The sequence below is a fragment of the Chionomys nivalis genome, chromosome 18 (genome assembly GCF_950005125.1).
Source record: "Chionomys nivalis chromosome 18, mChiNiv1.1, whole genome shotgun sequence".
Lineage (NCBI taxonomy): Eukaryota > Metazoa > Chordata > Mammalia > Rodentia > Cricetidae > Chionomys > Chionomys nivalis.
In genome coordinates, this window is record NC_080103.1 from 45,360,756 (window position 1) to 45,386,116 (window position 25,361).

The 25,361-nt window shown below is 45.5% G+C and overlaps 1 protein-coding gene across 2 annotated transcripts in view; it reads left to right on the forward strand.

Annotated features, from left to right (window-relative positions):
- The first annotated feature begins 9,172 nt into the window (after nt 1–9,172).
- The window catches only part of Ppp3ca (protein phosphatase 3 catalytic subunit alpha), a 275,304-nt gene continuing 259,115 nt past the window's right edge, over nt 9,173–25,361 (forward strand). For both annotated transcript variants that reach the window (XM_057793038.1, XM_057793039.1), the window contains exon 1: nt 9,173–9,996. In XM_057793038.1, coding sequence (XP_057649021.1) covers nt 9,939–9,996 — 58 coding nt within the window. In that variant the 5' untranslated portion in view covers nt 9,173–9,938. The remainder of the gene's footprint in view (nt 9,997–25,361) is intronic.

Consider the following 25,361-nt stretch of genomic DNA (forward strand, 5'->3'; position numbering starts at 1 on the left):
GCCTGTGGAGATGAGGCAATAGAAAACCATCACAGCCTTTCCAAAGAAGGGAGGAGGAGAGGGTTGTAAAATTTAAAAGTAATAGGTCATAGTGTAAGGAAAAGGAGAAACCATGGAGAAAACAGCTCCAGCCATGTGGCTATCCAGACGGGGGATGAGTAGCAGAAGCCTCATCTAAAGGCAGTTTGTTTTCTCTTTTCTGAGTGGTGCTAGAGATTGATCCCTCAAGAACAGGCGGCTCAGCAAGAAGATTCCTAAGTAAAACCTGAAGAGAGATCAAACCAACAAATGCTTACATTGTAATAGGAAACACAGTAATCCATGATCCCACTGCAGCAAGGGTGTGGGTTGATATCCGCGACTCCTGATACCATGGAAGGCCATACAAATACCCTGGGTCTGGACCATCACCCGAGGCCAGGTGGGGACCTGAAGGTCACACAGAAGCTGTGACCGCACAGATCTGTCTGGCCTGTACTGCCACATGGTGTCATGGTGACATCTGAGCCCAGGCTGCTTCTAAGGATCATGTCTGGGGCCGTGATCCTACCACAGTTGGGGGCTGTGAGGTTCATGGCCTATCATATCACAAAGGCCACATAGATGTCTGAGGTCTAGGCTGCAAGCTGTGGTCATGTTGGTGTCTGAGGGTTGTACTGCCATCAGGGGCATGCTGATCTGGGTAGTGTACTCTGGGTCCGGACTGCTCCCATGGGCCATGTCTGGGTCCATGGTCCAGGAACAACCAGGGTCTGTGTTGATGTCTATGGCTCCTCTTACTACCAGGGGCTGAGTGGATTCCTGGGCACTAGACAGTCACCGAGGCTATGTTGGTGTCCTAGAGCCTTGCTGCCAGCAGAGCCATACTGATCTGGGTGACCTGTGCTGCCTCCAGGGCTATTGTAACATCTGGGCTGCAGTTCCAGCCTGTGATGATGTCATGACCAGCATCACCACAGGGGTTAATAGGAACCATTTGTGGGGCTCAGTGGTTAGGAGCATTGCTGCTCTTCCAAAGGTCCTGAGTTCAATTCCCAGCAACCACATGGTCGCTCACAACCATCTGTAATGAGGTCTGGTGCCCTCTTCTGGCCTTTAGTCATACATGCAGGAAGAATATTGTATACATAATAAATAAATAAATATTAAAAAAAAAAAAGGAACCATTTGTGTTGAAATCCCGTTGGCCCTGGGATAGTTGACACTGCCTCACAATGGACAATGAAGCAGGAGAGCTGTGCCCCACTCTGGAGAGATGGTCCCACCTTTCACCAAAGGCATGGAAAGTTGATCCCATGGCATGGGTCTGGGAAAGCTGGCTCTACCCCTCATCTGAGAAGCAGTCTCAGTGGACAGGACTGACTAGGTCAGCGACCATCTAGATCCACATCCTGGGCCTTGGGTTGGTCTACCCTAATATCTACCCCATCTTTGACCTCCTGGAAGGTATGAAGGAACTGGGCCTGTGTAACAATAACACAGGGTCATCATGACTCTGGGCAACAGTAGGGTATCTGACAGGAGTTTCAGCGAGGTCCAGGAATGACGGTGCACCACAGGCCTTGAGCCAGCCCAGTGACTCACTGCAATGAGCATTTTGTTGGTGGGGCTATTTGGAGAAAAGGGTATACTTCATGACACACCACAGCTTCTGATGCCACTAGCATGGATGAAGAGGTGCTGGAAAGACAGATCAAGGTGCATGTGTTTTTGTTTGTTTGTTTTTAATTAATCGGGGGAGGGGTTTACTGAAGGGGTAGTAGGGGCAGATATGGAGGGACTGGTAAGTGAGCGGGATTGGGGTATATGATGTCAAATTCTTGAAGAATCAATACAGATTTATGAAAAAAAAAAGGAAAAAGGGAAAAGAAACGAAAAGACAGTACTCACGAAGCAGCAAGGCAACGTGATTATTCCAAAAAGATCACTACTTTCAACTCCTAAATTCAAAGATACTGAATTAGGTAAAATTTCAGATGTACATTTCAAGTTTACTAGTAAAAATGATCAATGACCCAAAAAGATAAAAAGAAGTGGTTGAAATACTGGCAGGTAACATGGATGAAAAAAAATAAAAATAACAGCAGGAAATTGAACTTCTGAAAAAAAGTGACTAGATTACTTTTTTTGACTTATTTTCTTAAAAATTTACAATATATCCTGATCATGGTTTCTCTTCCCCAGCTCCTCACAGATCTTCACATCCCCATACATCTGGCACTAGATTTCTCTCTCTCTCTCTCTCTCTCTCTCTCTCTCTCTCTCTCTCTCTCTCTCTTTAGAAAGCAAATGGGCATATATAAAAAACAAATGAACAAAACAATTTAAAAGAAACAAAACCCATAAGAATACAAAATTGGAAGCCACAATATACAAGCAAAAGACCAGTAAGATAAAGAAATACCCAAACAAAGCAATATGAGTCAAAAATAATAATATACAAAAGCAGTACTGAATATGGTTTGTGTTGACTATCTACTGCTGGTCATGGGGCCCATCCTCAAGTATGGCTTATATACCCTGTGAGATGCCATTGGTGAAAACTAAGTTTTCCTTTATAGAGGGTTGTGAATGGAAAATAGCTTCTTGGTTAGGGATGGGAGTTCATGTCTACTTCTTTCTCTCTCAGATTGACTTGAACCTGTTCAGGCTTTGCGCAGAGTTCATATCTGTGTTAGTCCCATTACGTCCAGAAGAAACTGTTTTCCCGGTGGATTTAATTTTAAAATCCAATTACCTGTTGTTTCCAAGAAACAAACCTCACAGACAAAGATAGCCATGAACAGAGAGTCAAAGAATAGAAGTCAATCAAATGGAATGAAACAAACAAAAAAAGCTACACAACTATTTTGATATCTGATAAAGTACAGCTTAAGCCACAATTAATAAAAGATAAAGAAGTACATTGAATATCAATGAAGATAACAATGCACCAGGTTCTGGTGGATCACACCTTTAATCTCAGCACTTGGGAGGCAGGTGGCTCTTTGAGTGTGAGGCCAGCTCGGTCTTCAAAGCAAGTTCCAGGACAGCCAGGACTATATAGAGCAACACCATCACACACACACACACACACACACACACACACACACACAAAATACCCCAAAACAAATAAAGAGAACAATGTATCTAAAACTAAAATTATAATAATTACTATAGATGTGCACCATATATTGGAACTTCCAATTTCATAAAACAAACACTAATGAACATGAACATTCAATAGGTCCTGATACCTGATATAATAACAGAATACTAGTGGGTGACTTCATTACCCAAATCTCATCTTTACAGGTCATCCATACTAAAAAGCAAGAAAAAATTTAGAGTTTAATGCTTAGATTGCATGGACATAAGATTTAAATGCAGAATCTTCCAATCAGCAGATGCAACATACACATTCCTCTCAGCAGTTCAAGAAATCTTGTATAAAATAGACTACATTCTAGGCCATAAATCAAGTCTTAACAAATACAAAAGAGTCAAAAATAATTTCCTGATATTCTCAAATCATAGAGGAACACAATTGGAAATCAATAGCAGGAGAAACCACAGAAACTGAGTAAATACTTGGAGACTGAATTAATGCATTTTTGAATGACCAGTGAACCATTGAAGAAATCAGGAGAGAAATTTAAAAGTTTCTAGAGTCAAATGAAAATGAGAGCAGAACTTACTAGACTCTTCAGCATAGAATTCAGGAAGTTCTAAAAGACAAGTTTAGAACTTATATTTAAAACGAGAATAATCTTAAATAAATAACCTAATGATGCACTTTTAGGTCTTAGAAAAGCAATCCAAGCCCCAAAGCAACAAGTAGCAGGAAGAAGATACTAAAGATTAGGGTTGAAATTAATGAAATGGAAACTAAAACAATAAGATAGAGAGTCATTCAGGCAAAGAGTTGATTTTCTGGAAGAATAAACAATATTGAAAACTTCTGACAAAACTAACCAAATGAGAGATCAAAGAGCTAAAATTAATAAAATAAACCAAACATAGAATGTTACAATATCTTCTAATTCTTTTGGAAATATTTTGGTAATTTGTACTTTAACTAATTGGAAAATCTAGAAGCAATATATTTATTATCTATTATATTTATTATCTACTAAAATTAGATCAAGATGCTATTAACAACTTAAACCCATAATAAGCAATGATATTGAAAACAGGGATGGGGATCTAGCTCACTTGGTAGAATGTTTGCCTAGTATGCAGGAAGTTTGATTACCAGCATTGCATAAAACTAGATATGTTGATGCATGCTTGTAATCCCAGCACTCATGATAGAGACAGGAGGATCAGAAATTCAAGGTTATTCTCTGCTACATAGCAAGTTCCAGGCCAGTGTGGGATACTTGCAATACTGGAAATTTGCATTTGTTTTTTCGTTTCACATAATTTCATTTTTGGTTGTTTATGGATCCTAACAAAGAAAAGTCCTTGACATCCAGTGCCAAATTCTTCCAACTACTTAAGGAAGAAGAAATATCAATATTGGTCTAACTATTCCATTAAATAGAATGGAAATGAATACTACCAAACTCATGCTATGGAACCAGCATTACCCTGATACTCAAACTGGACAATGACACACCATGAAGAAAAACTATAATTCAATTTCCCCTTTGAATGCAGAATCAGAAATTCTCAACAAAATGCTGAGTAACTGAGTAAGGGTATCTAAGTTGGTTTCATCCCAAAAGAACCAAGGAAATTTCCTAAATCTGAAAAAATAGGTTATTCTCTAAAACAGGATACAGAATGCATTATATTTAATTCCTTTCTTCATTTCTCTTTTCCTTTTTTTCTCTCCCTCTTGTATTTATTTATCTATTCACTACCTACCTATTTATTTATTTCCTCTTGAACTAACAAAGAACATGTCTTAGGGCTTCTATTTCTGGGATAAAGCAACAAGACGAAAAGCAACTGTCAGAGGAAAGAATATATTTATTAATTCTTATACTTCCTGGTAATAGTTTAGCAGTGAGGGAAGTCAGGGCAGAAACTCAAGCAGGGCAGGAACCTGGAGGCAGGGATTGAAGGAAAAGCAAAGGGGGAGGGCTTCTTCCTGGGTAGCTGAGTCTGCTTTCTCTACTATCCCAGGACCACCTGTGGGTGGAGTCACTACTCACAGTGGACTGAGTCCTTCCATCTCAATCACTAGTCTAGAAAATGCCAAACAGAGATGACTACAGGCCAATCCTATGGAGGCAATTTCTCAGTTAAGATTCCTTCTTTCAGATGATACTAGCTTGTGTGAAACTGACACACACACACACAAAAAAAAACTGACCAGAACAGCATAAAAAAAAATTTTTTTTCATTTCCTATGATTTTCACCAGTGGGAGAAAACTGTGTGGATCATTTCAATGCAATGGATCCCAAACCCACAAATCTTCCCCCAAACATGTTATTCAATATTCATCCATCAAGAAAATGGCAAATTATTCTGTGTGGAAGCAGCACCTTGCACATCAATATCTGCAAAGATAACATGTGTGTAAGACCTATACACACATGAATAGACTAAAAGGAACTAAATCCCATTGAGCCACATTGTGGAATATTTGTTTAACTATGTAAAGATGTGTTAATGTAAAGATATGTTGTATTTGTTTATGTTACAGAATATTTGTATTCCTATATAAAGATGTGTTACATTTGTTTAATTATGTAAAGATGTGTTGCTGTTTTGTATGGCCTGTCTAAGGTACCCGATAGGTCTAATAAAAAGCTGAATGACCAATAGTGAAGGAGGAAGTATAGGCGGGACTTCTGGGCAGAGAGAGTAAGTAGGAGGAGAAATTTAGGTTTGGGGGAAGAAAGAAAAGGAGACGCCAGGGGCCAGCCAGCTGGACACAGAGGAAGCAGGAAAGTAGGACATACGGGATGAAAGGTAAAAAGCCTTGAGGTAAAATGTAGATGAACAGAATCAGGTTAATTTAAGTTAAAAGACCTAGTGGGACGAGCCCAAGCTAAGGCCAAGCATTCATAACTTATAATATGTCTCTGTGCCTTTATTTGGGAGCTGGTTGGCGGCCCAAAGAAAATGCTGACTAGGGAGCCAGTACGGGTGCGCAGTTGTACAAGACACAACTAGCAAATGAATTGTTCATTTACAGGAATGAAGACTGGATATTCACATATTAAAAACAGAGGAGGATGTTTTTAGTCTTGTGGTTGCTCTTATGTAACAGTGATGTGGCACTTTTGTATTTTAGTAGGTATTTCACTTTGGAATAAAGTAACTATTGTATATTAACTTCCTAATGAATACATTTATAAATCCTAGCAGACTAACACAAAAATGATTACTTCTTTTACAGAAAAAGCCTCCCGCTGTCTGTCTTAGGAGGTGAGCATTTTCTTGATGTGGTAATTACAAGACTTGGCTCCATTCATCTGATATTCTGCCCATACCAGGGTCTTACATGGCTCTGTATGCAGCCGAAGAGAGGTTTACAGATGGAAGGATGTGGTTCAGCTACCCCATCACTCTGGTCAGCAAGTCACAGACCACTTTAGCTCATATGATCAATACCAAAAACTAATTATACAGACATACCATGCTCAGTTTGGGAAATGGACTTCCCAACTGGAAAGCTGCTTCCTAAAGAGAATTAAACTAAGGAAGGAAAAGAAGCATGTATTTTTTTCTTAGTGGATGAAATGGTTTATTTTTATTTATTTATTTTAGACAGGGTTTCTCTGTAGAGCTGACTGTCCTGTGGAACTCACTCTGTAGACCAGGCTGCCCTCCAGCTCAATGAGATCTGCCTGCCTCTGCCTCTGGAGTGCTGGGATTAAAGGCGTGCGCCACTCCCGCCCTGTTGAAATGCTGTTTTATCAATGTTTTTCAGCTTACTTTTTCTTCATGAGCAAAGGACGTTTCCAAAGTCAGTTCCTGGAAATTGAACTTATCATCTTGAAAATGAGAATTCCTAATGTAAGTTAATCTTTGTCAGTGGTAATATTGACACGAACTATTCGGGGAGTGGTACAGGATTTAGGAATAAAGAGAAACCAGGGTGGCAATAGCAGAGAGCTGTCTGTCTGAAGGGACATCTGACTAGCAGGTGCCTTGGCTGTCTGAGTATAGTTCCTGGTTGATGTGCACAGTACTTAGAGTCCAACTTTACCTAAGATGTGTCTGCATTACAGTGCTTACGGAACCATATGCAGGCGCTAAGCGTATCTGATAATAGGAAGATGTGCTGTACCGTGATCACGATTCATCCCCCCCCCACACACATATCCCTTAGCGAGGTGCTGTTCTAGCTGAGGACTGAAGAGTCTGTCTGAAAGACGTGCCTTTAGTTCCATTCTCTATCATAAAACTTTTCAATGTGGCAGTCACTTTCAGCCTCTCGTCCAATTTCAAGGGCGCTTTTTCCTGTGCCCAGTTGCACAGCATCCGTGGGCAGCGTGTGGGTGAGCGAGTCTAGGCCTTGAAAGTGAGTAAACCCAGATAAGGTTCCCTAGTCTTTCCTGAAACAGGCCCTCTTCACCCACCGGTCTTGGCAACCTCCCTCTCTGCCAGCCACCTGGCCAGCGACCAGCTTCCCAAATCTGCCTTGGCAGCTAGCTCTGCTCTTGCCCAGGACGCTGTTCGCAACAACCCCTAAAGGGGGAGATTATACAAACCTCTTGGAGGTAGTTTTACGGTCCCTGAAAATTCCACTGGACTACAGGGACTTATGGAAGGACCACTGAGTTGCAGAGCTGGCAGCAGAATCTGGCCACCCACCGGGAACAGCCTCCCTTTGCTGGTGGGATGTCCCCACCCACTCCATCTCTTCCTTTGAGTAGCAGGCCTCCACAGTGTTGTTCTGTCTAGTGTCTGCTCCAATTCTTTGAAGCCACACAGTTGTCATACTTCAGCGCCACCAGTCTGCTATTAAAACTTATTTTTTTTTTTCGGGTTTGAGTTTAATCTAATCCCTGTCGCCTAAACAGTTCTCCTGGCTCCATCCCCTAGCTTCCTAAAATGTTTATTAGGCCTTTATTGGGCCCACAGTCCAATTCAGGAAATAAGAAAACCCCGATATTGAGGGAATTTGAAAACAGGAAGGATGAGAGTTAGAAATTTATTCAGCCTTCTTCATAATTTCCTTGCTGGTCCCTGGGGTTGAGGTAGGCCAGGGTTCTAGAACGCTGTATCCAGAGCACTTCCTGGAAGAGAACCTTCCTTAAACCAGAGCCCTTTGAAAGCACCTAACTAAGCCACCGCCTTTTCATTATCCGTCCCTCACTTTTCTTCTTATGAGGGACTGCTGAGATACCTGAGCAAGGCTCCACTACCCTGCGCACAATTTGAGCACCAAGTGACTAACTGGAAGGAGCAAGATTTTTAGTGTCACCTATCCCCACCAGTGACTGCTTACACGTGTGAACAAGGAAAAAGCGACCTCTCCTGTGTTTTTCCGACTCCTTTTATCTCCTAGGAGACTCGACGGCGTCCTGGGTCACTGAGCATAGCCTGGGTCGCATAGGCTCCAGTCCGTCTGTTCCCTACCTTGGATAACCAGCCACGGATTCCCACAGCGCCCGAAACACACTTTCGCCAGAAAACCCCTCTTCCCGTGAAGTTGTGCACGCTTCCTAACCACTCCACAAGCTCTAACCCGCGTCCACCTAGCCCAGGCAGAGCCGCCTCCCCAAGGTAAGCTGTTTACTCGTCGCCGTCCTGGCGATCCTCCCTGGACAGCTGCGGCAGGCACAGCAGCTGCGCCGCGGCCCGGAGCTCCGGGCGCTCCTCCTTCCTCCCTCCCGGGTCTCCGATCTCACTTCTGCGGGCCACTCACACACTCGCAGCCGCCGCCACACACTCGGGAGTGTGTGCAGGACCCAGGGGGCGAGCAGGCGTGGTGGCACGCCGTAGGCCAGCTCCTCCCGGATCGTGCTCCCCGGTCCAGCCTCCCTCCACTCTGCCCACCTCAGGGACACCTGAGCAGCCCCTGGGCGGTGGAGGCTGCAGGCCCGGGGGACCTAGTGGCACCCCGGAGAAAACAGAGCAGGAGGCGGGGCGGCAGCGCAGACCACCGCCTTAGCGGTGAGGGACGCACGCCGCAGCCTATGAGATTGTGAAACAAAGGCGTGGGGGCGGGCCCGGGGAGGCGGGTCCCGAGGAGGAGGTGGCCCCGGCGCTGGAGGCGGGGGCGGCGAGGAGGAAGGGGAGGAGGCGGAGGCGGGCGCGGTGGTGGCGGCGGCCGGCACGGCGGCTGAGGCGAGGTTGTGCCCCGGACTGTGTCCACCGATCTCAGCGACTGTTGCCTACGCGTGGAGGAGCAGCGGCGCCGAGAGGCAGAGGAGGATCGCGGGCGAGCGCGGCGGCGGGACGTCCACGGTGGCCGCGGCCCCGGCGGCGGCCGGCGACAATCGGCGTGGGGAAGCAGCGGCGGCCGCAGCGGCAGCCGCCTCTCCGCCACCGGGACGCCGAGGCGCGGCTGGCGGCGCTGACATCCACGGCCCTGCCTCTCCTCCCTCGCCCCCGGCCCTCCCCATGTGATCGGTCTTAATCCCGACCGTGTGCGCGCGTGGGGGCTCCATTGCGCGGCGCCCGGTGTCGGTGCCGGGGTGGGTGCTCGCGTGCGCTTCTCCTCCCCATCCCCCGCCCCGTCCCCAAGAATAAAAGAAGAACCGGGAGGCGTGCTCAGAAAATAAATAAATAACCAGCACACACGCGCAGCCCGGAGCGAGGCGGCGGGGCTGGCGGCGGCGGAGGAGGAGTGAAGGCGGCGGCGGCGGAGGAGGGACGCTCGGAGCCGGCAGTAACTTTCAAGCCAGCCCAGAGCCCGGAGCTCCAGCCGAGCGGTTTGCAGCGCGGCGGCGGCGGCGGCGCTGAGTGTCTGGCCCGCCGGTGCGGTCGGGGTGTACAGTCGGACGGGACGAGCAGCGCGTCGCTGTCCCCCCCTCCCGGCCGCTGGAGATGTCCGAGCCCAAGGCGATTGATCCCAAGTTGTCGACGACCGACAGGGTGGTGAAAGGTAAGCGCAGCGCCGCGGCGGCCCGGGGTGCACCGAGTGCCGCAGGCGCCCGGCCGCCCCTCCCCCGCCCCGGTTGTCCCTCTCCGGCTCGCGCCGGGGACCTTCTAGGATCTCCTGCAAGCGGCGATCCCCCCCCTCCTCCGCCGCGCCCTGCCCCCACACCGCCCACCCGGCCCCAATAGGGGCATTTTTTTCTTTTTCTTTTTTTTATGTGGACGGGGGGCGGCAGTTGGCAAATGGCTGAGCGCCTGGGAGGCGGTGGCGGGGGTGGCGGTGGCGGGAGGGGGCGCCCGGAGGGGGGGTGACTGCTGGCAGGGTGTAGCTGCTGTGACAGAAATAGGAAGTGGGTGGCTGCTCGCGGGCTTGCATGGGATCGGGTTTATGGTTTGCTCTTTGTAGAGGGAGGGGAGGTGATTTATGGCTTTTAAAAAATTAATAGGGCATTTTTATGTGGCCGTGGCTTGCCGCGGACTGGCTCGCCCGGGCACGGTGCTCCAGGCGCTCCATTGCAGCAGTTCCCCGGGCGCCCCCTCCCCCTCCGCGGGAAGGGCCTGCACAGGACTCGCGAGAGAGCGGGAGAGCGTGGGGGGAGCCCAGCTCCGGCTGCCGCGCGCCGCGGGGGCGGGGGGCCGCGGGGCGGCGTGGGGGCAGCGCCAGGCGGCGGACAACCCGAGCCCCCGCCGCCGCCCCGGGATTTCCCTGCAGGCCCGGAGCGACGCGAGCGGTGGCGGTCCTCCGTCGACCTCCCTTGTCACCCATGGCTGGCTGCCGCCGACCTGTCATTGCTTTTAAAGGGTTCCCTGTTGGTGCACGCCTCCAGGGTGGGAAGCTCACCCCGTTCCCTTCCCCCAAGCTCCTGACACCCCCTTGGTAACGGGCTATTTGATTCTTTTATTGCCAAGGATGACATGTATGTGTACAACTGGCAGAGATGGCTCTGGGTTGCTGGCTAGGAGAAGCCCCGGGGATGCTTGGGGTGAAGAAGGGGACAAAGTGGTTGTCCTTTCTCCACTCCTGCGGAGGAGGGATCCCACTCTCCTCACTGTATTTCAATGTGGAATGGGGGAGGGACAGCAGATCCTCAAGGATTAAATAGTGTCACTTATTCTTGGGATTAAGGTCCTGAGCAAAGCCAGAATGAGCACCAGCCTGTGCAGAGTGTGCCTCTGAAACTGGGGGTGGTGTGTGTGTGTGTGTTATGAGCAGAGATAGTGTTTTATGCAGCCAGAGCTTTCAGTTAGAGTGCAAAGCAATCAAGACATTTGCTCCAGGAACACTTAGGTGAAAGTAACCCGGCACCCAACGACCATGATACATAGTCTCTGGAGTCTTAGACAGGATCCTTACTCCTTTTACATTTGCTTGGTTTTTAAAGTTTATGTGTGTGTGTGTGTGTGTGTGTGTTGTTATGTTCTCTTTTATGAGAGACTAAAACATCTTCTCTCCTTTTGGTTATATTAGGTAGGATTCATAGTCAAAATAAAGAGGAGATAGTCCTGAAATTAAGAAAAAAAAGATTGGTAATAGAGCTACAGAGGCACAACTATCTTTTCTGCAGGCATGGATCCTTATGTAAACACTCCATGCAAATCCATTCCAAAGAACTGTTGTGTCGGAGGTGTCTGTTGGCTTAAAAATTCAGACCTTTTGTGTACAATACCAAAGAATGTCCAAAACTCTGCAACGTATGAAATGGAGGTTTAACTCCAATCAAACGATAACTTGTTTTCTAACCAGGTGGGATGCTACTGAGTGTTGGTAGTGAAAACCAGTACCGTGTACACGGTCATGGTGCATTCCCTATTCTAAATCTCAAACTGTGGATTTTTAAGATATGAATTTAGATGGACATTGTCATAAAGTAAACTCTGTGAAACTAATTGCTTACCCATTCTTGATGTGTTTACCAGTGAGCATGGCAGAGCCAGGGTCCAGCCGTTTCCTAGCTCTCTTGCCTTATGTTTCAGTGTTGTGTTCTTACAAATGACTTCTCCCATTAGTACATTGGCACACCCATAACTCCACAAAATTTTGATTTATGTATCTTTGCAGAAGTGAATTATAAATGTGGGCTATAGGTTCAAAATAGGAAACATTAGTCTCCCACTTGCTTTTGACGGGGATCCTACTGGAAGATTTTGTTTATAGAAAAACATTATTAATGACTCCCGAGTTTAAGGTGGGCACCCTGCCATGGCTTTGGTTGTCTTATGCTTTCTTGCACATTTTAACATTTTATGTCATCAACTCAAAAGTCCTGACACAAGGGTCTGGTCAACAGTTTGTCATTTGTAGGATTTTTCAGGATTAGTATTTTGAGATGATAATCTGTTTTGATCCCCCTTGAATATTATATACATCTTAACGAGTAGAAAGCAACACATATGCTGACTGGGAAAAATCACAGAATTATTTTTTATGTTAAAATATCCATTATATGTGGCAGGTGAAAACATGGCTTTTACTCCAGATTTTTCTGAGACCCTCATGGCGTCTGTCATTCTTGAAATCATTCCTTAACACGGGAAATGGTTTATCTTTGAGGCGATCTCTGTGCTCTTGAGGCCTTGTTTCCTCTTATAAAAGGTGTCTGTAGCTGTGTGTGATGCAGGAGTAGTCAGATCGGTCCTCTGGCATGCCGTGGCTTTTTCACAGTTATCTTTATTGCTGTGATCTGGATGACAAATTGCTGTTTACGGACGGCTCTGCTTGTGGTTTTGTTCATAGTAATATGACAGCAGCTTTCTGTGGCTCTCTGGATGTGTGCTTCCTGAATGCAACTTTCGAGAGGTAGGTTGAGTGTGAGCGTCAACTGTGGTAGTGCCGAGGCTTGTTCAGTCTGCTGCAGCATGTGCAGAGCCTTTAAAGTCAAGAGTGAAAGATGAACAGCCTTCGCTTAGATGACTTCCAGAAAAAAAATGGCCTCAACTAGGAAATAAAAACAAATATAAAGTTGTACAATTCAGAGAGAACATTTTGGCATGCTGTTTGTTGGGAACCAGTGTCATCTGATCCATTCACTTATTTATATTTTTGGAGCATACCCACTGTTTGTTTTGAGAAAGGCTGTATATAGGTTGAAGGTCCACTGGAAACTCCAGAGACTCTTGGCCTTAGTCTTAAGAGTGAGGTTCTAGAAGCTTTTCATTGTGCCTGGCTCACATTAGGTCTTAAAGATACACAAAGAATACCATAGTCAGTAGAAGACTGAAGTAAATGGTGCCACTAACCCCCCCCCCCCCCCCCCCCCCCGGCGCACCCCAGGCCCTGGTTTCCTCTGCAGTATGCTCAAAAACTCTATCGCAGCTTCGGTCTCCAGTCCCTGTTCCCGACTGGCTGTCAAGTTTTGCTCCGTGACAGTTAGAAATGTGTGGAGCAGAGTAGACTGTTTGCGGCAGCATTCTGGCTCTGGACAGTTCTCTCATCTCTAAGTATTTTCTAATGCGCCTTTTACCTTATCCCATACTGGTGAGAATAGGAGACATTTCTGAGTCTGGTAGGCTGTCAAAGGGGAGATTTCTGGGAAGACTCCTGTAGGTTGCGCTCCGTTCTTGTCGATGTTTGCTTTTTGTTTGTGGGAGATAGCTGCTGCTCTGCCTTCTCTCACCTTTGAACCCTGGGATGTAAAGGCCTCTGGGCTGCAGATTGAACACAACAGGAATGGGACTTTGTGTTTTTCTTTTTATTCCCCAATCCATGCTTTGGCCTCATAGCAAAATACACTGCAGCTTGATTTTTAGGCATTGGGTTTGGTTTTCTGTGAACTTCAGTGTCTTGCAACTGGAAATGTTGAATATGTCTGCGGAGGATTAAGGTAAAGGAGTTGCTGTCAGAAATTTCTAGATGCTGCCTCTGCTCTGTGACACACCGCCTCACCGTGGTTGTCATTTTAGACGCTGCCTGTGATCTATGACACACCGCCTTACTGTGACTGTCAATTTCAGACATTGGTCTACAGTTAAAACAGGAAGAATTTTTGTTGGCATTTAGAGAGAAAGAGTCGTGTGTGTGTGTGTGTGTGTGTAAATTAAGAAAATTAATTGAAAGGAGCCACGAAGTCTTAAGACACAATGGGAGTCTCTTTCCACAGCAACTGTGTTTCCTCAGCTTTTTTTTCTCCTTTGAGAGGAATTACTAGTTCTGATTCAAAATGTGCTTTTATTTCTAAGGAATATCGAAATACTTTGGAAATCGCAGTACATTGGATCCTAACCTGTTTCTTCCGTTGCTGTATGTATTTGGAAGTGCATAAAAGTGATCAACATTTGCATTCAGAGTTTTGTTTCGAGAGTTTGTTCCCTCAGACCTGTGGTGTTTATCACAATGCGTTGCCTGTTATATTCCTGGTAAATACTTGGTTAAAGATTGAGTCCTGAGAGTTTTCATGTGTCATCATAAGCTATAAACAGGGACAAATTATGTGCATTTTGAGTGTTTTTTTTTTAAGTTCTGATTCCTTGGAAATGGTTATACATGGTGCCTGGAAAATTCCTTCTTCAGCCCACTCAGGAATGGGAAGCTGAGAAGGTGAACCGAAGCCACAGCTGTGCTGAGGGTGGTTTTCTTGCTTGGCCATTTGAATTGGCCGTGTCTGATGATTTAAAAGTTCATTTAAAAAAAACAAAAAACAACAACAACAACAACAACAAAAACACCTGAATTTGAACTTTTGCTCGAAGTTGAACACTGTTTTGTAATATTTCCTCTTAAAGCAATCATTTTTTGATGTTTGAGAGGATGTTGTTCATCCTATACTGGGTTTATTGGTTGATTTATTGTGACACCAAACTTTGATTTCAAGAGAAAATATTGAAAGGGGAAAAACAACAACAACAACAACAAAAAAAAAAAAACCCTCCTCTGTGTCCATCTGAAATTACTGTTTTTTGTAGTGTCTGTAACTCAGAAGTGCCATTTTTGCCACTGGGGCTTCTTTGCGTCCAGCTGGAAGATGTATGGGCCAGGAGAAGTTGAAAGACTACGGCATCAGCTCTGCTGAGTCCTCATTTCTGTTGAGTGGGCTTTGAGCCATCTGTTGACATTTGTTTTTAAGAATCGTGTAAGCAATGCCATTTTATCAGATTAAATTTAAAGTGTTCTATGCATTCTCTTAAAATGACAGGACCTCAGTCAGCATTTGTTATGCTTTTTTTTTTTTTTTTTTTGGTTTTTCGAGACAGGGTTTCTCTGTAGCTTTGGAGCCTGTCCCAGAACTAGCTCTTGTAGACCAGGCTGGCCTCGAACTCCCAGAGATCCGCCTGCCTCTGCCTCCCGTGTGCTGGGATTAAAGGTGTGCGCCACCACCGCCCTGCTTGTGATGCTTTTTACAAAGAATTTTTTTTTTTTTTTTGTTAAATGATGAAGTCTATCCTTGTTGGTTTCTTCCCTACGTTTCTTGGGATTACAACTGTTATTTTGGTTACTCAATTTGGACATTCAGTTTTCACTTCAGACTTCTCTCTTGCACCTCTCCTGATGGCTGAAGTCAAGGGACTCAGCCCAGCTCCTGCACTGACCACCTCGTTAGGTACAAGTTGCTGCCGTGGTTTGTGAGGTGTCCGCCTCCCCTCCTCAGGAAGTGGAAAGCCCTACAGCATTGGTTTTCAAGATGGTGGTCCTGACCCCTCTGGGGCTGAACAGAGGTCACCTAAGACTATCATCAAAACACAGATATTTACGTTACAATTCATAACAGTAGCGAATTAGCAATTATGAAGTAGCAACTAAAATAATCTTACGGATGAGGTGTATTAAAGGATTGTAGCAGTAGGAAGTTTGAGAACCACTGACTTAGAGAGAGGGTCCTGCCCTGTTTGTCTTTGTTTACTCAGCTCTAGCAGAAAGACTGTTACACTACAGGAATGTGATTCTTAATTGCTATGTGTATGGATTCAGAGTCAAATTCTGAGATGAATTTCAGGTTTTAAGTTGTGGAGTTCTCTTTTGAAGTTTTCTTCAACTTCGTTAAGATTGACTTGCAGACGTCTGATAATTTCTTGCTTTGTAAGCCACAATTCCATGGATCCCTGTCAGTTAAAAGGTCCAGAGGAGGCTGTGTACGTTGTTGAGTGATGGAGCAAGGCACTGGGCTGCATCCTGGGCACTGACGATGGGGAAAGTGTATCCATTAATTTTCCTCAGCGGTTGATGGTTGGTGGTGACTTCAGATAAATAATGAAAGCAAGTTGCAGGAAGGCCAAGTGGCAAGCAATTGTGAGGCCTCGCTCACACAGTGATCGGTGTACACATGCAAACTTGTAGCTGTGAGTCTGCAAATTAAGACAGATGCAGGAGAACCCACATTTGGATAGGATGCGGCTGAGTACAAACCCACCAATAATAAACTTTTGCTACCAGTGTAGGAGCAATAGAGGCTGCACACAATTTTCCAGTACCTAAGCAGTGTCAGAAGAGCTCAGCTATTGAATTCACACCACCTAGGAGGCCTAGGAAGTGAGGTGTCTGCCCTAAGCCCTTTTCACAGATGAGCTGGGAACCTGAGCCAGCCACTGGGGATTGTATGTCTTCTTCAAGCAGGTCATCCGGGGCTCTCCGTGCTCCACTTTCTGTTTGGGCTAAAGTATGGGCTCAGATAGCCTGAGGTCAACTCTGTTTCCCTACATAGAAATATTTTCATCCCAGGGCATTTAAGATGAAGGGGAACTCCAGTGGCCCGTGTAAAGAATTAATACTATTTTCTGTATTCACCAACAGGAAAGGAATCTTTCTGTTGCTCTCACTTCTGGTCGGGATGCTTCTTGTTGGGCTTTGTGTAAAACTTAGGAGTATGTTGAAAAAGCGAGCTCCGGGGTGATGAAAGGATTGTCAGTTGTGGCCGGCACACAGAGATTTGGGATTCTGATTGAGGAAAAGCCGGGTTGCATTTTAACCAAGGACTGGAGTTTTAGGTTGCCTCTGTGTGTGTGGGATCCTGCACAGATGAGCCAGTGTTGGGAAGCATCAGGAATTTAGGTCACAAATTAAAAAAAAAAAATAACCAGGTTAGGGACATTTACACCAGAATAGATTATTTTGGCATTTTAGAACCAAATTGTTCAGACCCGTTTTCAGTGTAAATGTGAACGCATATACCAAAGAACAGTTTGAATTTTGAGATTTTTAATGCTGGAGGTAGCACTGGGAAACAGCTCACGATCTGGCAGAGCCCCACCCTTCTTTGTATTTTTATCTCTTAGTCTTATTCAGGTCTGGGTCTGACAAATTTGAGTCTCGCAGTTGGAATGTGCAGCCTGATTTCGGCTGAAGCCAGTGCTGACGTGGAACCCCTGTCCTGCCTTCCTGACGGACGGGCACACTGCCATGGCAGGCACAGATCAAGTGAGAGGGATCTTCCTGCTCTTACTCACCCTGCCATCCGGGACCTCTCTGCCTGCGAGAAGGCTTTCTCCTGTCTGCCGCCTGATTTCTCTAAACCTGCATTTGTTGTGTTCCAAACACTGTTTTATCTGTTTTCTCTGAGAGAGCTTGTTCCCTAGTAAACCAGCACCCTTGTTCCTCAGTCCTCTAGCTGGTTAGCCATGCAGGGTAATTTCTAGGTCATTCTTGTGTTTTATCAGTCGGCCTTTAAATCCAAGTCAGGGTATTGGAGTTTTTGAAAATGGAGGCATTAACCAAGGTTGGTCCTGGCCAGCCTGCTCTCATGGTGCAGCAGAGCCTTGAGTTGGGGTCTTTCAGTTTGGTTTGGGGATCTGCTATACCTGTATGCTGGCCTGGAAGCTGCCTGAGGCTCAGAAACTTCTCAGAGATAGGCTGTGTCCACCGTGCCGTGTCCCTTGACTGAATAAGGATTGCTACTGTCATGATATTCTAAGCTTTGAAATTCCTTTTATCTTCTCCCAGTCCCTTGCAGCTTTAGGGTGTCTAGGACTTAATCCCCATAAGGAGGAACATCCCCGAACCTAGAAAGTATTTGTGTCTCGCCAGTGACTTCCTACAGCCTTCCATTCATAATGCGGGCAAGTGACAAAGATGGTCCTAATAGCATAGCAGCCTGATGGCATGAGAGGGCACATCCCTTGATTAATTTTGCAGCTCTCCAGAGTGGCAGATTAGCATCCCACTTGATGGGAGCCACTGTGCCCAACTGAAGGCTGTGGATCAACAGCTCCGAAGACCGTTCAATTTCATTACCCAATGGATTAAATGTGATTTGGTAATATGTCTCACTGAGATTTGAAGCCGGCCATGGGCTTGCAGCTGTAGTATCAGAGATTGTTGCCATGCTAACGCTGCTCCAATAACGGATAAATGGTGTACAAACATTTGTGGATTTTTTTGTTTTTGCTTTTTTATTTGTTTTTGTTTTTCGAGACAGGGCTTCTCTGTAGCTTTGGAGCCTGTCCTGGAACTAGCTCTTGTAGACCAGGTTGGCCTCGAACTCACAGAGATCCGCCTGCCTCTGCCTCCCAAGTGCTGGGATTAAAGGTGTGTGCCAACACCGCCAGGCTTGTACAAACATTTATAAGTGTTTCACACATTTGTGTTTCACAAGTTGATTCAAGTTCCCCCATGAGAGGGTGCTCTCGCCTGTGTCCTGCCCCAGCTATACCTGATGAATGGTGGTGGGTAAGGCACATAGCCTTCAGCCTGCTCGATCTTGTTTTAAATTGTGGTGTATTTTAGTAGTATTCCTGGAAACTATACTCTTATTTCCCTGAACGTGTTGGGTGACAATTCATTAGACTCCATAGTTCATCTTGCTAGTGCGCCAGGGAAGTGACGGTCAAGTCTGGTCACCAGAAAGGAAGGGAAATCTTGGGCCTGAAGTGAGAAGATACACCTCTGAGAGCCAGGCCTATACACAGAGTAGAGCTTGGGACATGAGGTGGGAACATCTGGGGACATTTTCAAATTCCTTACTGCATCCCCCAAAGGCTACCTTGTGTGGATTTCTATGATGAGTTATATGTTGAGGAGAAAATTGATGTTTTGAAATAAAACTTTCAGACATGCCATTAAAACATAGTTTAGTGAACTTAGTACATTTTCTGTGCTCCGGTAGTTTCTGATGCCCACAAAAGTTATCCCATGATAACTTTTATAAGTTCCCCTCCGCTTTGTAGACTGTCTTTCCCCCATTCCACTAGGATACATTGCCTGTGGTAGGTAACGAGGCTTCACCTGTTGAGTATAAAGCGGGTATTGATAACTTACCAAGATGTTTCTGAATCCATCCATTTTGGCTTTTGTAGGCATCCGACTTTAGTGTCCATCCAAAGCGGCTTTATACTATGTTCTGGGGCCCAGGTTAATGTCAAATGTAGAAGACAAAAGTCAATTTCGCATGGCGAAGTAGTCATAATCACTCTTCCAGAAGAAGGTGTCCCACACTGTGGGAGCACGGGAAAGACAGTGACTGACTCTCTTCAAAGGCTGCAATTCTATTGTTAGCAAAAGGAAAGAGACTCAATCTCAGTTTTCCTTGCTAGGTCAAGTGACACCAAGCTTATTTTATTTTCAATTATATGTGCCCCAGTGTGTGTGTGTGTGTGTGTGTGTGTGCCCGTGCCTGCACACATGTGTGTATAGGTGCCCAAGGAGGGCAGAGGCTTAGGATCTTCCTGAGAAGGCGCTATTGTAGCATGGATCCGCTTGGTCTTAATAATAAAAACTCAGAGTCAGCTATCAGGGGGTTAATGCTGAAGATCAGAGGAGCAGAGTTCTCACCTCTACCAATAGTATTCAGACTTAAAGGGCGATCCTGTCCTCAAGCTGCCTCCTCAGACTGACTGCTTCAGACTGCACTGCTCCTCACACTGCACTGAACTCCTCTTTCCTCCCACCTTATATTCTTCTCTCAGCCCTTCATATCTTTGCCCAGCCATGTCCTGTCTCCACCTCCCTGGTGCTGGGATTAAAAGTGTGTGTGATACCAAGTGATACCTTTGTGTGAGCTCTGGTTCTCTTTTAGACTGGATCAATTTCAGGTAGCCCAGGATGGCCTTGAACTAAGAGGGGTTCGTCTGGCCCCCAAGTCCTGGGATTAAAGGTATGTGCCACCACTGCCTGGCCTTAGTGACTTAGTTCTTCACTCTGATCTTCAGGCAAGCTTTATTTGTTAAAATACAAGCAAAATCACTATAAGCTTTGCCCAGTTAGTTATGAGCTGTCTTATGTGGGTGCTGGCACTGAATCTGGGTCCTCTGCAAGAGTAGTACCCTTCACCACTTGCCATTCCTATAGCTGTGCTATTTCTGAGTAGAGAGGATTCCAAGGGAACTGGGAGGGAATGGGAGTTTATCCCTGGAGTTTTGCAGCTATTCTAAGTCGTGAATGTATGTGATAAAACACAATCGTGGGCTGATTTTAAAAGTCAGCCATTTAGGAGAGAGAGAGAGAGAGAGAGAGAGAGAGAGAGAGAGAGAGAGAGAGAGAGAGAGAGAGAGAGAGAGAGAGAGATTTATATTTAGCTGTGGGTATTAGTGCACACCTTTAATCCCAGTGCTTGGGAGGCAGAGGCAAGCAGGTTCTTGTGACTTTGAGGACAACCTGGTCTACACAGAGTTCCAGGAAAGCCAGGCACTTCATCTCTAAACAAACAAACAAACAAACAAACAAACAAACAAGTAAGGAGATTCTTGTGAGATGTCTACCTTACCATCCTTTGCCTCTGCAAATACTTGCAGTGAAGAGGCAGCATCAGAACTTGGGAGAGGTGTTAGTTCACCTCTGGATAAAGCTCAATTTCAGCTCTGCATTCTCCATATGTCGTGACATGTCCCGGCAGGAAGCCATGTACCATGTTGAATTCATTTTTCTTGTTGAAAGAAGCGATGGTGCTAAGTTTGCCAGGTTGGGACAAGGGGAGAGATTACATGCAGCAACGCCAAGCCTGGTGTCTGCACAGAGAGAGCCTTGGGTGTATGGTAGGTGCTGTTGCTTTGTAGACAGCTCCTTTGAAAGCCCAGCTTTCTGCTTCTAGAATACCTTAGGCACGTATTATTTCTTGCCCACCACCTCTCCGGATGGTTTGGGGTTCTCTGCCTGTCCACAGGGTCCATTTGCACTGGTCAGCAAAGGTTCTCTACTGTTCAGGTGTGTTCCCTTTAAACAGATGGATGGTTTGCTCCATGGGTTGACTTCTCTGCTTTGCTTGCAGCTCCTCCCGATGGAGGCCTGTGTGTTGATGTTCTCATATCTCTTCCCTCATCCTTGCAGGCCGTCTTGTTTCCTCCAAGTCATAGGGCCGATGGCTGCCTGTCGACTGATGACTAGCCCATCTATATTTACAACCTGTTTTTTTCCCCCCCTGGAGTGATTTCTCAAGCCCTACGACAGTTGCTATGTATGGCTGTGGTGCAAATAAAGTGGGGGATCTGCTCGGTGTTTCCTGGCCTGGTGATGTTGCTGCCGTCCTTCCAGTCAGTTAAACGTGTCCCTCCATTCAGACCCTGTAAGTTCTGCAGTCCTGTTGCAGCAGCCTTCGAATACCGCTCTCTGCGTTCACTCTGTCTCCTGTATATGAATTTTCTGACATTGTGTCTAGAATGTGTGTGGTTTTTTTTTTTTTTTTCTTTTTTGGTTTTCCGAGACAGGGTTTCTCTGTAGCTTTGGAGCCTATCCTGGAACTAGCTCTGTAGACCAGGCTGGTCTCGAACTCACAGAGATCCGCCTGCCTCTGCCTCCTGAGTGCTGGGATTAAAGGCGTGCGCCACCATCACCCGGCTTGTGTGTGTGTTTTTTAAATGAACAGGTTATACAGGGTCGTGTAGCTCAGACTAGCCTTAAACTGAACGTGTAGCGGAGAATAGCCTTGAGTCTGGTCCTGTCTTCTTCACTCTACCTCCCTAGAGCAGGGATTACGGGCTTGCTCTACCATGTCCCATGTATGTGATGCTGGGGACTGAACCCGTGGCTTCATGAGTGCCATCCAGCACTGTACCAACTGAGCTATAACCCTACTCCTAACCATTTATTGATTTTTGTTACTCATATGTAAATATCATATGCTTGATCCTTATGAATATATGAAGTCTGAAAGTATTTATTATACAGCGCATATTATTACTATATACTACTTTCTACTGAAATCATGTCGTCATGTCGTGAAAGTGTCAGTCCCTGGCTACAGAGAGAGGGCATCTTTATTCGTGATTGTGTTGAGAATGTCTGGGTTCTATGAGATAAAAGGTGACTGAAACATACTAACCTACCTTTAATTAAAGCATACAAATGTGGCTCTGGGAATTGGGTCCTGTCACCGAGTTGCAGCCCAGAGCATTTTGTCTCACTGAGGTACTCAGGTTGGCTTTGCAAATGCCACCCCCCTGCCTCAGCTAGGTTCACAGCCCTGAGTCTTCAGTCCTGATGCTGAACTAAACTTTTCACATCCAGACTAGAGCTTTTCCCTTTACAAGTCTGCACCTCCTGGACACAGCGTGTGCTGTCTGTCTGATGTACACAGCCTATCACCAGCGTTTGCAGCATCTTTTCCTTCCTTCACTGCGACTTCTCAGGGCTTGTCTACACACTCCACCTCCCAGTTTGGTAGGGCGATGCCGTTTTCTTCTTAAATCTAATGGAAGGAGATACTCATGTATGTATATGCATTGACATCACAGAAATGGCGATGCTGGCATTTTTCTCAGTATCATGTACCATCTCATCCTATCTTCACAGAATTTTTTTCATATGATAAGTTTATAAGCCTGCTAAGCCTCCTTTGTTGTAGACTTTGTAATTTCTATATAATTCTAAGCATAACACTTAACAACTCAGTTGGATTTAATCTTGCTAAACTAATTAACTAATTTAATATCTAATTTTTACTTTATTGTGAATTTAATTATTCATTTAGTATTTTTGTTGTTATTTATGTCTGAGTAGATTTGTCTGAGAGTTTACCTAAACCTGGCTACCAAACTCATTTTCACAGAAAACACGGATTCTCAGATTCCTATTTCAGGTTCCATACATATAACATTGGAAACACAGATTCTCAGATTCCTATTTCAGGTTCCATACATATAACATTGGAAACACAGATTCTCAGATTCCTATTTCAGGTTCCATACATATAACATTGGAAAAGATGGGAATGTAGAAAGTAGAAACTTGTAGGTTCTGCTTGAAAAACAGAGGGGGGGGGGGAAAGGAAAATAACAGTTTACAAAAGTGAAAAGAGAAAAAAAATGGTGGTGCTTGGGTCATCGTTGCTCTGGGAGTCTCTGCTACTTTAATTGGTAGCTTTTTCTTTATCACAGCTTGGAAAAGCTACTTTCAAAGCTATCTAGGGAGACGGCTCAGTTGGTAAAGCTCCTGCTGCACAAACCTGAGGTCCTGAGCTCTCAGCCCCCGCACCCAAGGGGAATCCTGAGCCCTGAGATCTCAGCCCCCGCACCGAGGAGGAATCCAGATGTAGTGAGGTCTATGGAACCTATATTGGACAGGACATCAGAGACAGACGAGGAAGATGTCTGAACATTGGTCTCTGGGTTCCACATGCTTATGTACAGGCATGCACACGTGTGCATGCTCATCTGCTCACATGCACACATACCCCTCCCACACATATCAAGTCCAGGGACTTCCTTCTGCACACTCTTATAATCGCAGAGAGCGGGAAATGGGTCTTCCAGGCCAAGGACTAGGTTGCTTCTCATTGGTGAGTGTCATGCGGTCTGTTGTTAACCTTAGCTCCGGGAGGGAAGGCTTTATTAGTTTGTCGGCTACTTTGCTTCTTCACAGGCTCAGAGTAAACCAGTGACTAATAAGGGACTTTATGGCTTCTGAACTTTTGTTCTCTAATCAGGAATGCTATTTTGAAGCCCTTTGAAGGAGTGTGGTTTTATTCCCAAGTACCCTGAATACCCACTATAGTGTGTGGGTCCTTGAATGAGTGTTTATACAGCTATGACTCCAGCAGCCTTGGCTACAAACCCTGAACTTTCAGCCCAGGGACACTTTGAAGAGAAAACACACAGTTCCTTTATGAGTGAAAATAGACCTCATGCCTGCATTTATTTTGAGACAGTGTCTTCTTTTGAACAGCGATGTTTGTGTATTTGTTGACATGTGTACATAGATGCAGGTGTCTCTGGAGGCTTGAACAGGGAATTGGGTCCCTTAGTGCTAGATTTCCAAGTGGCTGTGAGCCCCCATTGTGGGTACTAGGAACTGAGCTTGAGTCCTCTGCAAAAGTAGGATACTCAACTCTTCAGCCCTGAAATAGGGTCTCTTGTTGCCCAGGCAAGTCTCAAGACTGCTGTGTAGTTAAGAATGACCTTGGACTTCTGATTCTCCTGTTTTCCTAGTGCTGAGATTCCGGCACAAATCAGTGTACCTGGTTTATACAGTTTTTGGGATAAATCCTAGAGCCTCAAGCATGCTAAGCAACCACTTTTAACTGAGCTACACCCCCAGAGCGGGACTTGTTTTTATATAAAGTACAGTTGGTGCTGTAATTTGTTTTTAGTGTGTGTTGGGGGGGGGGATAAAATGGGTGGGGTGTATTTGTCTCCGTTTTAGAAATAACCGAAGCTCATGAATAATATGACTGGGGTCTAAATTAGGGTTTACTGAGTCCACACGTGAAGGAGGTGCCTGCTATGAGATACTCAGATGAGACATGTTTGTCGGATCTTGAGTTTTCCCGGTTGCTGAAAACTGAATCTAGTGCTGGTTACTGCACACTACTGGCGTTCACTGCAGGGGCCTTGCTCTCTTAGATTCATTTCTGTGTTTCTGTCACCAAAGCAAAGAAAGGAAGCCGCACAGAGCCAAAGTGAAAGCCACTTCAAGGAGGAGTCACATGAAACATTCTGAGGAGGGAGTCATGTGGTTTCATTGTAGCATTTTTAGATGCAAATGTGAGCTGTTTTGAGATCAGAAAAAATTTCATTTACTACTTTCAGGATTCCGGGACCATTGAGTGCGACCACAGTTGCACTTTTTAACTGAATCTTTCACACTTGTTGAAGAAGAGGGTGATGGTGATGCTCCTGACTTATAATGAGTCATCCGAGGCAGGTAGTTGGAGACGTTTGTCTCTTGAGCCTCCCAACTGATAAACATTTTCTGAATTAGCTGAAGCTAGTTGGACTGATGTTTCAAAATCCCACGGTTAAAGCAGTTGAGCAATCCCATGGTTGAAGTGGTTGCAAGTCACAGGTGAAAGAGAAGATGCACACGCTCCTGCCGGATCCTCAGGTCTCTGCATTCCAATAGTTCCGGTTTCTTACTGGGCCTCTTACTTTTCCTGGCTTCATGGTGAACTCTGCATGTGGGAAAATTTGTTTCCTGCTGTTGTCTGCATGGGGTCATGTTTTCTTTTCCTCATTTCCCTCCCGGTGGCTCTTGTTTTGTGATCTTGAACTTTATTATGACTTATTTTTTGGTTGTTGATA